General features: G+C 57.7%; 1 protein-coding gene across 2 annotated transcripts in view; it reads right to left on the bottom strand.

The window, feature by feature from the left end:
• MYH6 (myosin heavy chain 6) overlaps nt 1–13,122 on the bottom strand; it is a 31,169-nt gene that overhangs the window by 4,803 nt on the left and 13,244 nt on the right. Inside the window, exons 24-37 of one of the 2 annotated variants that reach the window (XM_024133659.2) lie at nt 11,193–11,582; nt 10,715–10,841; nt 10,505–10,623; nt 9,946–10,142; nt 9,218–9,401; nt 8,648–8,813; nt 8,372–8,496; nt 7,160–7,468; nt 6,716–6,919; nt 5,720–5,845; nt 5,233–5,508; nt 3,809–3,904; nt 2,981–3,115; nt 2,306–2,442 (exon numbers count right to left, since the gene is read on the bottom strand). In XM_024133659.2, coding sequence (XP_023989427.1) covers nt 2,425–2,442; nt 2,981–3,115; nt 3,809–3,904; nt 5,233–5,508; nt 5,720–5,845; nt 6,716–6,919; nt 7,160–7,468; nt 8,372–8,496; nt 8,648–8,813; nt 9,218–9,401; nt 9,946–10,142; nt 10,505–10,623; nt 10,715–10,841; nt 11,193–11,582 — 2,472 coding nt within the window. In that variant the 3' untranslated portion in view covers nt 2,306–2,424. Of the gene's footprint in view, nt 1–2,305; nt 2,443–2,980; nt 3,116–3,808; nt 3,905–5,232; nt 5,509–5,719; nt 5,846–6,715; nt 6,920–7,159; nt 7,469–8,371; nt 8,497–8,647; nt 8,814–9,217; nt 9,402–9,945; nt 10,143–10,504; nt 10,624–10,714; nt 10,842–11,192; nt 11,583–13,122 lie in introns of those variants that run through there. The other variant, XM_024133656.3, reaches the window with a different exon arrangement.

Genomic DNA, 13,122 nt, shown 5'->3' with positions numbered 1-13,122 from the left:
CGGTCAGCCCGTGGCCCAGTGCGTCACTGCCTGGTTTCCATCGCCATGGGGACGTGATAAGGGGCTGGGAACACCAGGTCAAGCTGGGTCAGGCCCAGATGACAAAGACTAGGCTTTGTCCTCAGGGAACCCTATGTCCTGAGCAGGCCAGACTGGGTACAGGTGGAGTGGGGGTGAGGGGTAGGCAGGCAGTTCCCACTGTCTCCTGTGGAAGGAGGAGGAGGGGAGGGGTTAAATTGGTCCCAGGGCTCTGCTCCCTGTCTGGTCTGGTTTGCCCTCCTCTCCCTTTCCTAGGCCCCCTTCTCTCCCCAGCTCTCACATCCATCCCTGCTCTCCGTCCTCCCTCAACTGCTTCCTAAAGCAATTCCTCATTCTGCTAGAAGTCCTGGACAGTGAGGGCACGGGATGGAGACTCCTTCCACAGGGAAGGGGACGAGGAGGCAGGGCTAGCCTTGGCACCGGGTTGCCCCTCTTTTGCCTGGCTCCCTGTATGTCTGTCTCCCTTTCCCTCTGCCTGGTTCCCTGTCTCAAAATTGGGCCTGGCCTCTGATTCTCCTTGGCACCGTGTGTCTGCCCATCGCGGGGTCTGACATGCCTGCATTTCCATGAGTCTCTGCCTTCTCTAAGCGCACCCTCGGCTCGCTCGCCGCCTGTTCCATCTCTGCCTCCACAACCTGCTCCAGGGTCTTCATCTGCTTCTCTCTAACCTGACTGTTCTCCACTTTCTTGATTTTGCTGTCATCTGAAGGTGACCCAGGATTCTCTCCTTTGCCCAGTACCGCCCACCTCGCTCTCCCAGCTTCTCGGTCCAAGGCTTACCCTCCCTGTCTCCTCTCCCCTCCTCTCTCAGCACCCTCCTTCCGTGGCTCGGCTGCCAGCCCTGTCAACCGCCCCCCATCCCCCGGTCTGCTGCCCAGTCTCTGGCTGTTCCTCAGCCTCTCTCCTCTGCTCTGGGAGCTTGGATCCTCTGGGCATCCCCTGCGTCTCCCTTTTCAAGTGTGTCCCTCTCTTTCCTTCACTTATCTCCTCATTGCTCTCCAAGTTCTTCCTAGGAAGAGGAGAAGTGCTAGGTGAGGAGAGTGGAGGAGGATGTGAGGAGAGAGGTGGGACAGGCTGTGGGTCTTTCCAAGGGAGGACACAGCACTTCCTCTATCTTTTCTCTCTGTTGGTTTCCTCCAGGCTTTTGAGACTTCTCCCTCTCTCTCCACTGCCCCGCCCCTCAGGTCTTGCCTTTTTCCTTCCCTATTCCCCTTCTCCCCTCTCCCTCTCCTCCCGTTCTCTAATACAGGCATTCCCTCCTTCCTGGCTGCTGCATTGGGAGCTCAGAGCCCAGAGTGGCTCTGTGTGGTGCATGGGGGAGATTCAGGCCAGGGCCTCCCAAGCCCCTGCCCTCTGTGGCCCATAGCCCCAGGCCTTCCCTGAGCAGCCCAGGTGTGGCAGCGACTCCAGGGGGGCTAGGCTTGTTTAGTTGGAGGGGAGCCTGCTCCTTCCTCCACTTTCCAGCCCTCCGGCAACCCCTCCCCTCCCCTCCCTTCCCCAGGGTCCTGCTCACACGTGACTCTCCCCATCCCTCCTCTGCCTGCCTCCCCTCCAGATGGCCTGCTCTAAATGGGCCAAAGGACCCCTGTCTTCCAGCAAGACCAGACGAGGAGGGTCCTCGGGAACGGAAGCTACCGTGGGAAGTAACGAGGGAGAAGAATGGAGTGCCTTGGACCAAGGGCGAGGCCCCGGGAGGAGGTGAGGAAGAGAGGAAGGTGGGCTAGGGTACAGCTCTCCTGGTCATGATGGGGAGGTGGTTGGAGACCGTGGAGGCTGTGTCTGGAAGGGGGTGGGCTGTGGATGCAAGTCCTCGTGCCCCCTCAGATACCTGCCTCGGACTGGGGCTGGGGGCCCCCCCTGCCCAAGTGGGTCACGCCTCAGGGGGCACCCTTACACACCAAACCTCCTCCCCACAGCCCAGCCTCAGTATTGTCAGAGGTGAGGGTAGTGTTTATCAGATCTGGGGTGTAGGTCCATGCAGGTGGGCTCACTTGCTCTAGGAGAGCCTTAAGGGCCTCCTTAAATCTTCTTTAACTCCCAGGGTCTCTGGGCCAGGGAGAGGGCTGGCAGGAGAGGTGTCCCCTGCTGAGGAGGAGGTGAAGGGGAGCACCTGGCAGGGCTGCACAAGGATGCTCAGAGCCTCACAGGCTCCCCAGGGAGGCCTCCTGGGTCTGGACTCCTCCTCTGGAGCACCCACCCCCACCCCGTGTCCATGTCCTTGTGTTCCTGTGGCTGGCAGACTGTGAAGAAGAGTCTAGAGTCAGGATCTCACTTCAAGGAAAATTGCTTTATTCCGCTTCCTCTAAAGGGGCTGCTCTCCGGCCTCCAGGACTGGGAGCTTCGTTGCACCCTCAGGATGGGGCAGATCAAGGAGATGTGGCACAGCTACTCCTCGTTCAAGCCCTTTGGGAAGGAAACAAAGTCCAAACTAGCTCCGGAGAGGTGGGTGTTGGGCAGGGATGGGCACAGGCAACAAAGGGGAGATGGGCCCCCATGTGGGGAGGCCCCCTGGTGGTGGGAGATGGGTCCTAGGGGTCAGTGTGGAGGGCAAGTTCTGGAGGGTAGGGCTCTAGGGTCAGCAGGAGGGAGGCTTCCTGGGTGAGGACAAGGGGTCCTCTGGGAGGTACATCTTAGGTTGGAATTACAAGGTTGAAGGCCTAAACTAGGTGGAAGAGAAGTAGAAATAGCAGTTGGGGGAAATTGGGACACACTAGGTGTCTATCATTTGGGGTCTTTGCTGACCACCCTAGGGCTGGGATTCACAAAATCATTGGTAGTCAGAAAGGGAGGAACCCTAGAAATCATGGAGGACTGAGTTACCCTGCCTCTGGGGTCGTGGGGTTCAGCTGTGGGGGTGAATGAAGGGGAGGGATGCTGGTGCAAGGGGCTCTGTCCGAGGGGGACTGATGTGTGTGTGGGTGCTGCCGTGCGGGAAACCCACCTTGGCGCCGATGTCGCGGCTCTTGGCCCGCAGCTTGTTGACCTGGGACTCGGCGATGTCCGCCCGCTCCTCTGCCTCATCCAGCTCGTGCTGTACCTTGCGGAACTTGGACAGGTTGGTGTTGGCCTGTTCCTCCTGTGGGGTTTCGGCGGGGGGGCGGGAGGATGAGGCGAGAGGGGGCCCAGCCTCCTAGTCTGGGGGACTCCCTGTGCCTGACCAGGGACTCAGCGCTCTTACCCCTCACCCGTGTTCCTGCAACAGCCTTGCCAAGGGTGTCCTGCTCCTGGCTTGGCCCCCTCCTCAAACTTGTCCGGCACTCAGACTCCCAGCCACTCACTGCCCAAGAGGAATCCCACGCTGCCTGGTCTCCCTGCCCTCAGAATCCAGCTTCACCACACCTGTCCAACTGTGACTCTGACAGATGCTCCTGGACCGCCGGGGGTTCCTGCACTGGTGTGCTCATCAGCATGTCACATCCACACTTCTGTGCTCACCCGGATGTCCTCCCCACTGTGCTATGCCTGCTCAGGTCCTCCTCCAGGCCCAGTTCTCCTGCCACCTTCCAGCCTTCAGCACTGGCTGGCCCCCTGACCTGCATCAGCAGCTGCACTGCCTTCCTTTGGGCTTATAATCCTTTGGATTATAAGCAGATTGTGGGCAGGTCCTGGGTGGAATAAGCTTTGCTCTTATTCACTTAGAGTGCCTGACACAGCTCTGAGTTTGAGAGTTAAAGTGAATAGCAAACCCTCCATCCAGGCCTCACGCTGGGGTGGACACTTGTTGGTTCTGACACATAGGAGGGGTGTGTGGAGAAAACCATGAACTCACCGCCTCCTCGGCCTGGCGCTTGTAGGCCTTGACCTTCAGCTGCAGCTTGTCCACCAGGTCCTGTAGCCGCAGCAGGTTCTTCCTGTCCTCCTCCGTCTGGGGGTCGGGCAGAAGTGAGTACGGCATAGTCAGGGGAAGCACTGCAGCCCCTTCCCCACTCATCAGCTTTACCCTGAATGCAATATCCTGACCTCGGCCTGGCGCTTGTAGGCCTTGACCTTCAGCTGCAGCTTGTCCACCAGGTCCTGCAGCCGCAGCAGGTTTTTCCTGTCCTCCTCCGTCTGGGGGCATATGGGTGGGAGAAGCCAGTTTTGGGGGAGGAACAAGAGCGATTATCTTTCCCTCCCTCACCACCCCATCTTCTCCTCACGCCTTAGCAGTTCCTCCGTCCAACAGGCCAGGTCAAAGAGGTGGCGGGGAAGCTTCATCTCTGACACTACTTATGGGTTAGAGGGCACGGCAAGGTCCTCAGTCCAGTATCTAAAAAGCAAGGAGGGCTGTGGCCCTAAGGTGAGAAATGGGAGGAGGGGCTCGGAACCAAACGGGATTTCTTCATCTGATAATATGGAGACATCAGGGCTGTTCCAGCTCTAATCTGGAGCACCAGAGGTGCTCTTGGCCAGTGGTTCTGGAGTGACCAGAGAGGACTAATGAGGAAAGCAGAAAGAAGGGCTTATCATAATCCAGATCATTCTAATCTATGATAACCCAACATACATCGTACTGGGTCAAGTATCGGGCACCAGTGGCTCCAATGTCGCGTGATCATTCCTGACCATTGCATGTGCCAGGATGCTATTGCCACTTATGGCCACGATACACCTGAAGTTCTACACCTGTATCTCTTTCCTGTGCCTCTCATATCCAGCTATCTAATGGACCAATACCCCCTTTCTCTGTCTCTCCTTCCCAGGCACACTGTGAAAATAACAGGTCAAGGGCATAAGCTCTGAGCTATACAGATGGAGGGCTTAGAACATTTTGGGATTTCTTTCTCTAAGGCCTTCTGTTTGTTGTCCCAGAAGTTCCATGGAAGATCTGAGTCTTTTCCCATCCCTGACTTTTATCACTAAAATGCCACACAATGCCCCTGCCTCTGAGGCTGGTGGAAAGATTGCTTGGACTGTTCTGAAGCCTTCATGGTAGCACTTCAGGTTATTAAAAACTGGGGAAATGCTGGTTCAGAGAGCTTTCAAGGAGTAGAAGTAGATTCTCCCTTCGCTAGAAAAATTCAGGGACTCAAGCCAAACGGTCTCCAGAGATTGTGAAAGAAAATTAATCTCAAGACAGCTTCTCAAGGAGCAGGTGGCAGGAGGGCTGGGTGGCTCTGTGTGGGGCCTGTGTGGGCCAGGAGGTGGGGTGAGGGATGCGCTTTCACGTCCCCTCCTAAGGGCCCGGCCCCAGAGCAGCCGCGGCGCCCGCACCTGGTAGGTGAGCTCCTTGATGCGGCGCTCACTCTTCCTCATGCCCTTGATCGACTCCGCGACGCGCTTCTGCTCGGCTTCCAGCTCGTTCTCCAGCTCCCGCACCCGGGCCTCCAGCTTCTGCAGCTGCTTCTTGCCGCCCTTGAGGGCGATCTGCTCGGCCTCGTCCAGCCGGTGCTGCAGGTCCTTGATGGTCTGCTCCATGTTCTTCTTCATGCGCTCCAGGTGCGCGCTCGTGTCCTGCTCCTTCTTCAGCTCCTCCGCCATCATGGCGGCCTGTGCACGGGAGAGAGCGTAAAAGAACAGGGCCCCGGGGTCTCTTCTTTCCCATTAAGGATCACCTCTTTCCCATGCTGGCGTTTGCTCCCGAGGCCCTCACACCCACAGAGTGGCAGAGTCACCGCTGTGCCAGCACAGTGGCCTGGCCTGGACCCACGGCCCTGGTTCGAGGCTTTGGGGGAGGGCAAGAAGGGGAGCGGCCACTCACGTCCGTGATGGCCTTCTTGGCCTTCTCCTCGGCGTTCCTGCACTCCTGCACTGCCTCCTCCACTTCGCTCTGAAGCTGGGACAGGTCTGCCTCCATCTTCTTCTTCTGGTTGATGAGGCTGGTGTTCTAGAGAAAGGTAAAGAAAACTATTGAATAGAGGCTTTGCTGCCTGATTCTACACTTTTATCCAGAGAACATTAGAACTGGTCATTTTTAAAGAACATGTCTTGCTTTTAGTATTTTCCTTGTTTTGCACCTGCTTTCTCTTTTCCTATGAAAATAGATATATTCTAGACATTATATCTAAAGGGACTCAGCTCTGAAGAAAGACTTCAAGCAGGAAAGGGTCTGTAGTTCTACTCCTGAGCTCTGCAGTAACATGTCTGTGCAGGAGTATGAAAATATTTCAAGGAAAATGGGAACAACTTGGTTGAAGGGACTGCATCCTGGAAGTGATTAGAAAGAGTGGGGTAAGGAAGAGAGGACCACATCAGGGGGTGATGTCATTCCCATATGTACTAGATTACGGAACAAAACTCCACGGGGCGTGCAGTGAGATGGACATAAAAACTCATTGGCGAATATAGCTGAAAACAGTGTGTATGGGATAGCAGAAAAATGGTGTTCTGTGGAGAATCTGGATTGCAAGTAGATGCAGTTGTGCTTCTTTCAACTCCCAAAGCCCCATTTTCATACAGCAAGCTGAGGCTGGCTGTCTTCTAGATGTAGGATATCATATAACAGCATGCATTCCACGACTCCCAGATCTGTGATTTTGCCAAGCACCACCAACCAACCATGACACTCTTAGCTTTTCAGAGTAGACCCCTTTCTCAAGGTTGTGTTTCTGCAGCCATGACTAACAGAGGCGAGCTGGTCCAAGAGATGAAATAATTTATGATCCAGGTTGGACATAAGCTTTCTCAGGGCACCTGATTCAGAGCATTGCTAGATGTCCTGGCTCTGCTGCTCGGCAGGTTTCTCCTGGCCTCTCACCTGGGAGTGCAGCAGCTGCACCCGCTCGCTGGTCTCGATCAGCTCCTGCTCGGCCAGCTTCCGGGACCGCTCCGTCTGCTCCACCACGGCCCGCAGCTCCTCCAGCTCGGCCTGCAGCAGGTTGTTGCGCCGCTCCACGATGGCGATGTTCTCCTTCAGGTCATCGTTGGCACGGACCACGTCATCCAGCTGGATCTGGGTGTCCTGCGCGTCAGGAGAGTGGGCGTGAGAGAGGCAGCTGGGCTCTGGCCCATCAGAAGGCTGTCAGCTGAACTGGATGCTGTGGAGAGCCCCTGGCGGTGGCTCAGGTGGGACCTGTGGGAGGTGCCTGCGACGGCCCCGGGGCAGGAGGGATCTGGTGCTGTGATGGGAAGCCACCCCCCAGCTCGGCCACCAGCCCTCTCTGGGTGGGGTGACTTCCTGCTTCCAAGAGTCACCAGGTACCTTCAGCAAGCTCTGGAGGCTCTTGACTTGCTTCTGGGCCTCGGCGGCCACGCGGTTGGCGTGGCTGAGCTGGATCTCCATCTCGTTGAGGTCGCCCTCCATCTTCTTCTTCACCCGCAGGGCCTCGTTGCGGCTGCGCGTCTCCGCGTCCAGGGAGGTCTGCAGGGAGTCCACCACCCGCAGGTGGTTGCGCTTCGCCTGCTCCATCTCTTCGTCCTTCTCTGCCAGCTTCCGCTCCATCTCTGCCTTGATCTGGTTGAACTCCAGCTGGGCCCGCAGGATCTTGCCCTCCTCGTGCTCCAGGGAGGCCTGGAGGGGAGAGGGACCGAAGTAGACAGTCAGGGCACAGGGTACATTGGGAAGGGAGGCTGGGAGGATGCAAGGTGTCAGCCAGGAGGGGAAGAGCTGAGAAGAGATGGGGAGGGGGGACCTGCATCCCAGGCCATCTGGGTGCTCTGGGGGAGGAAGTGCTGGATACCCCCGGTTTCCTCTGTCAAGGAAAGGGTTCTGAGCTCACAACTGTCAAGACCCTCCAGTACCAACACTGCATGACCTGACCCATCTAAAATATCATAGAAAAGGGAAGGATTTTTACAACCACAAATTCAAACATTTCTCTTTGTTTCCCAGGTCCCTCACCCTGTAGTGAAAAAAGTTAGAAGCTCCAAATATCAGGGCTGTCGCTAGGTTCTTACAAATGAACAGTAACAATAGCTAATATATATTAAGCGCTTAAGCACGTTACCTCGTTTAATCTTCATAATAGTCCTGCGTAAAATCTCATGAGGTATGTACAACTGATGCCATTTTACAGATGAGAAAACCGAGGTGCAGATAGGTTAAGGAACTTGCCCAATGACAAAGTGGTGGTCCTGAAGCCAAGTTTCAAACTCAAGTCTGTTTGACTCTGGAGCCCATGCTCCCACCCTGTCTGAGGGGTTGTTATGATGGCCAGGTTTCAACTTTATAAACCCAGTGGGAAACAAACCTATGATCAAGCTGTGTGTGGCATTTTCCTTTGCACAGACCTTGGCTTTGGAGGTAGTCAGGGGTAGTGGGTATACGATCTTGGACTAAGAATAAGGAGCTGATAGATTTTGTCTTGGGTCAGTGACACCCCCAGGTGAGGGGGAGTGCGAAGTCAGAGACAGGAGGGCAGGGGTGGGTAGGAGAGGGTCGGAGGCAGGGGTGCAGACAGAGCCAGGCCCTCACCTCGGCCTCCTCCAGGGCCGACTGCAGCTCCAGCTTCTCGGTCTCCAGCTGCTTGCGGACCTTCTCCAGCTCGTGGATGGTCTTTCCACTGGAGCCCAGCTGCTCAGTCAGGTCGGAGATCTCCTCTGTGGGAGGGGCGGGCCGCTCAGCGGGGGGCAGCCGGGGTCCAGCGGGGGGTGGGGGTGGGGTGGGCACGCCTCTAGGAGCCGCTGGGGGGCGCCACGTGCGGACCCTCCCTGCCCCGCCCCCGCCCCCGCCCCCGGCCTGGGCCCGCACCCTGCAGGTTCTTGTTCTCCCGCTTGAAGGTCTCCAGGTGCTCCAGGGACTCCTCGTAGGCGTTCTTGAGCTTGAAGAGCTCGGTGCTGAGGGAGCGCGCCTCCTTCTGCGAGGACTCCAGCTCCGACTGCGACTCCTCGTACTTCTGCTTCCACTCGGCCAGGATCTGCGGGGACGGGACGCGGCTCACCTCACCGGGCAGCCCCAGCCCCACCTCCAGGGGCGCCCGGGCCCCTCTCCTGGGCTCAGCCTCCTCCCAGCCTCTGCCTCCTGGGAGGACGTTCCTGACTCCCGCCTGCCCTCCTGCTCTGGCCCCTGGCTGCGAGCGCCCAGCCTGGGCCCACCTTGTCGAAGTTCCTCTGCTTCTTGTCCAGGGCCGCGGCGGCCGCGTTGGAGCGCCCCACGTCCACCATCAGGTCTTCGAGCAGCCCCAGCCCCACCTCCAGGGGCGCCCGGGCCCCTCTCCTGGGCTCAGCCTCCTCCCAGCCTCTGCCTCCTGGGAGGACGTTCCTGACTCCCGCCTGCCCTCCTGCTCTGGCCCCTGGCTGCGAGCGCCCAGCCTGGGCCCACCTTGTCGAAGTTCCTCTGCTTCTTGTCCAGGGCCGCGGCGGCCGCGTTGGAGCGCTCCACGTCCACCATCAGGTCTTCGATCTCATTCTGCAGCCGGTGCTTGGTCTTCTCCAGCGAGGAGCACTTGGCGTTGACCGCCTCGACGGCCTCCTCCGCGTCCTGCAGCCTCTGGGCCAGCTTCTTCCTGCCCGGGGCGGTTGGGTGTATGTGTGTCACTCTACCTGGGAACGGCGGGGCCTTGGGACGGCCCCTCCCTGAACTGCCAGATGAGGAGGGCCCGGCCCTCCCACACAGCTCCTTGGGACACTGAGCAGCCCTTCAGGCCCTGGAACCCCAGCCTCCAGGGAGCCAGGGCTTCGGGTGCCTAGAACAGAGGCTCTTCCCTACGGGGAGCCGCATCAGGGTGGCAGCCCTCACCTCTCCCCACCCAGGCTGATCGGCGGTAGCTCCTCTGACCAACAAGCTTTTTGCTCGTCTTATACGTGAGCATCAGGTATAACCCGGGCCAAAAGCTCGCCTGTCACAGGAAGTGAGTCAGGGCCAGCCAGGGTTCACTCAGAGCGCAGGATCCCAGCTCCCTCGCAAGCACCTGTATTGCCTACCAGTTTCTCCCCACCTCCTCCCTTCCACCTCCAATCTGCCTCCCATGCCCATGCAGCCTGTCTCTACCCATGTCCTCTTGAGCCTTCCTCTCTTAGAAGCAGGGTGGGGGGCCGCCTGGGACTCACTTGGCCTCCTCCAGCTCCTCGGTCCTCTGGATGGCGTCCGTCTCATACTTGGTCCTCCACTGGGCCACCTCCGAGTTGGCCTTGGACAGGGCGCGCTGCAGCTCAGCCTTGGCCTCCGTCTCCTCCTCGTATTGCTCCCGCAGCAGGTCACAGTCGTGCCGGGCTGACTGCAGCGCGTGGGCCAGGGCGTTCTTCGCCTGGGAGAGGCAGCACCGGGAGGCGGGCTCAGCGTCTGGGAAGGTGGGAGGGAAGGCCCTCTCCCCATTCTCCAGATCCTTTTCATATCTATGAACTTCAACCAAGCCCCGGCCTCCTTCAGGGTGAGGGCTGGTGTGGAATCTCAACATCTTAAGATACCTTCCCAGTTTGCCCATCCCTTCCAAATAAGAAAGGAGGCGCTCAGTGATGTTCGGGTGTAGCTTAGCTGAAGAGTAGAAGAACCTGGCCTGGAGGTTTTTTCATTACAGAGGCCTCTCTGCAGCTTCCAGGCTCCATTTCTGAGGTTGGTTGCCCTAGGGCTGCCATCAATCCTGTCCGCTGCCCCGTAGCTGGGCCTCACCTTGCCCTCCTCCTCCAGCTGCCTCTTGAGGTCCTCCAGCTGCTGGGTGTAGGAGAGCTTCCCTCGGGTCAGCTGGGAGATCAGCGCCTCCTTTTCCTCCAGTTGCCGGGACAGCTCACCTGCAGGTGGGAACAAGGGTTTGTGGGCCATGGAAGGGGGCAACTGATGCTCTTCCGTGAGGCAGGCGCAGGGCTGGTTAGGGGCACCCACCGTTCTCCGTCTGCAGCTTGGCCCACTGGGTGGAGAAGTCATTGAGGGAGCGCTGGGCCTCTTCTAGCTTCGCCCGGTACTCATTGGCCTGGTCCTCCAGTGTCCGGGACACCTTCTCCAGGTTTGCCTTCAGGCGGTAAGGGACAAGAGAGAGGTGAATGTGGGAGGGGCTGGGTTGACTGGAGGAAGGAAGGGACGGCCAAGGTTGGGGAGAGCACAGAGGCAGGGGGTGGGGGGTGAAATGGGGCGGGGCTGGAGGGGCACAATCTGGAGAGGATGCATGAATTAAAGAAGGGAGAGATGGTGAGGAGATGGAGACACAGGTGGAGGGCAAGGCAGGTGCGAGGGAGAGAGGGAGAGAGACCAGAGGGTGACGAAGGGAGTGAGAATAAGAGCGATGGCAGAGAGGAAGTGGAAGGAAGGCGCACTGCGAGGCTGTGAGGGAGGAGAGGGCGAGGAGAGGAGAGCAGAGGCCCACCTTGGCCTTGATGATCTGCTCCATGTTGGAGGTGACGTCGTCCAGCTCCAGCTTGAACTCGCTCTTCTCCTTCTCCAGCTTCTGCTTCACGCGCTGCAGGTTGTCGATCTGCTCGCCCAGCTCGGCCACGCTGTCGGCGTGCTTCTTGCGCAGGGCGGCCGCCGTGGCCTCGTGCTGCAGCGTGGCCTCCTCCAGGTCCCGCCTCATCTTCTGAAACTCAGCCTCGCGCTTCTTGTTCATCTCGATCTGCACGGATGTGGCCCCGCCGGCCTCCTCCAGCCGCTCACTGATCTCCTCCAGCTCCCGGGACAGGTCTGAGCGCAGCTTCTCCACCTTGGCCCGCGCAGTGCGCTCGGCCTCCAGCTCCTCCTCCAGCTCCTCGATGCGTGCCTGGGCAGGGTAGAGGGGGCTCAGACCCACCGCCTGACCCCTCCATCAGAGCCCCCTCCCCAGGGCTCTAGAAGACTCCTGGCCAAAGCACCCAGGTCTTGCAGAGCAGTGGTTCTCACCAGGGGACATTCCGTGCCCCAGGGGACAGTCAACAAGGTCTGTAGACATTTTTGATTGTCATGACTTGGGGAGGGGGTGTTGCTACTGGCATCTAGTGGGCAGGGGCCAGGGAGGCTGCCAAACATCCTATAATGCACAGACCATCAGTGGGAATTTGGTTGAAGCCAAAGTCTCAAGGCATTTCCTGGAGGGGCATCTCAGACCCAGTCTGAGCATCTGCAGCCCTGAATCCTGAGAATCTGTGTTCAGAGAGGGATCTTGAGATCCCGTGAGGTCCTGGGTCTCAAAGATTCCACAAATTCACTAGGCTCTGCTCTGCTAAGGATAAGGTGGGAAAGCTGGTGCTTGTATTTTACAAATATTTGCAACAGTATGCCTCCAAATAGTCAAAAACTTTTGTAATCTTCCGAATTAACCACAAACTCTAATCAACCATATTCCTCACTCTCCAGGGCTTACTTTATTTATGCCCAGGGCTGGGTTCCAGCTTAATTGTTCCCTTCCAGGCCAGGTGAGTGCTAGCAGGGTGCCCTCCTCTGTATCATGTCCCTACCTCATTATTTTCTGGCCTTAGCCTTGGCCTGACTAAATTGGCAGAATGTCCCATTTACAATTTTGATCTGTTGTCTGACCAGCAAGGAGCAAAGGGGAGGATTGGTGGGATCCCTTCATCTGTGGTTATGGATGGTGTTGATGGAATGTGTGTGGGGGGGTCCTGGGAGCAGGAGAGGACCACCATACCCCTGCTCCCAGGATGGAGAATGGGGACTGAGTGCAGGAGCTTGGGCAGGAAGAAGGAGGAGCCACAGCCCATTGCCAAGACCTGGTGAGGATAACAGCACAGTTTTTCTGGGTTCAGCAGTCAAAGAGGTTGCCCAGACCAGGGTAGGAGAACCTGGGGACGTCCTAATATTCGGGCTAAAACCCAGAAGGGGCACCCAAGTAGATGGGAGGCAAGAGTATCACTGAAGGCAGACCAGCCCCTGAGCAGCCCCCAGAGGAGGGGACTGGTGTTCATGTGTCACTTGCACTCTGGGCCATCGACCCTGAATGCTGAGGGGAGATCAGCTCTCTCCACTAGTGGTCTCATAAGAAAATGAGAGGATAAATAGCTGAGTCCCTGTGGCCTTGGGGTCACTATGTCCAGATGTGGCCATATAGCTTCTGCAGCTATGAAATGGGAACGAGAGTACCTGCCTTCCTTGCTTCCAGGGCTCTTCTGACAAACATGGGACTAAAAGCACATTAAAATTCAGGGTGCATTAAAGGCAAGGGAGACTCTGGCTGTTAATTCAATCTCCTCCTGCAGAGGGATGAGAAAGCCATGCAAAAGACAAAAGAACATCTTCTTGCAAGTGGCTGGCTCACTTCTCTAGCCTGAGCTATACTAAAATGACATATATATGTCGCCTCCTGGTTG

This window comes from Physeter macrocephalus, chromosome 11 (genome assembly GCF_002837175.3).
Source record: "Physeter macrocephalus isolate SW-GA chromosome 11, ASM283717v5, whole genome shotgun sequence".
Classification (NCBI taxonomy): domain Eukaryota; kingdom Metazoa; phylum Chordata; class Mammalia; order Artiodactyla; family Physeteridae; genus Physeter; species Physeter macrocephalus.
Note: the sequence above shows the minus strand (reverse complement) of the source record. Positions and strands in the feature narration are given on the sequence as shown.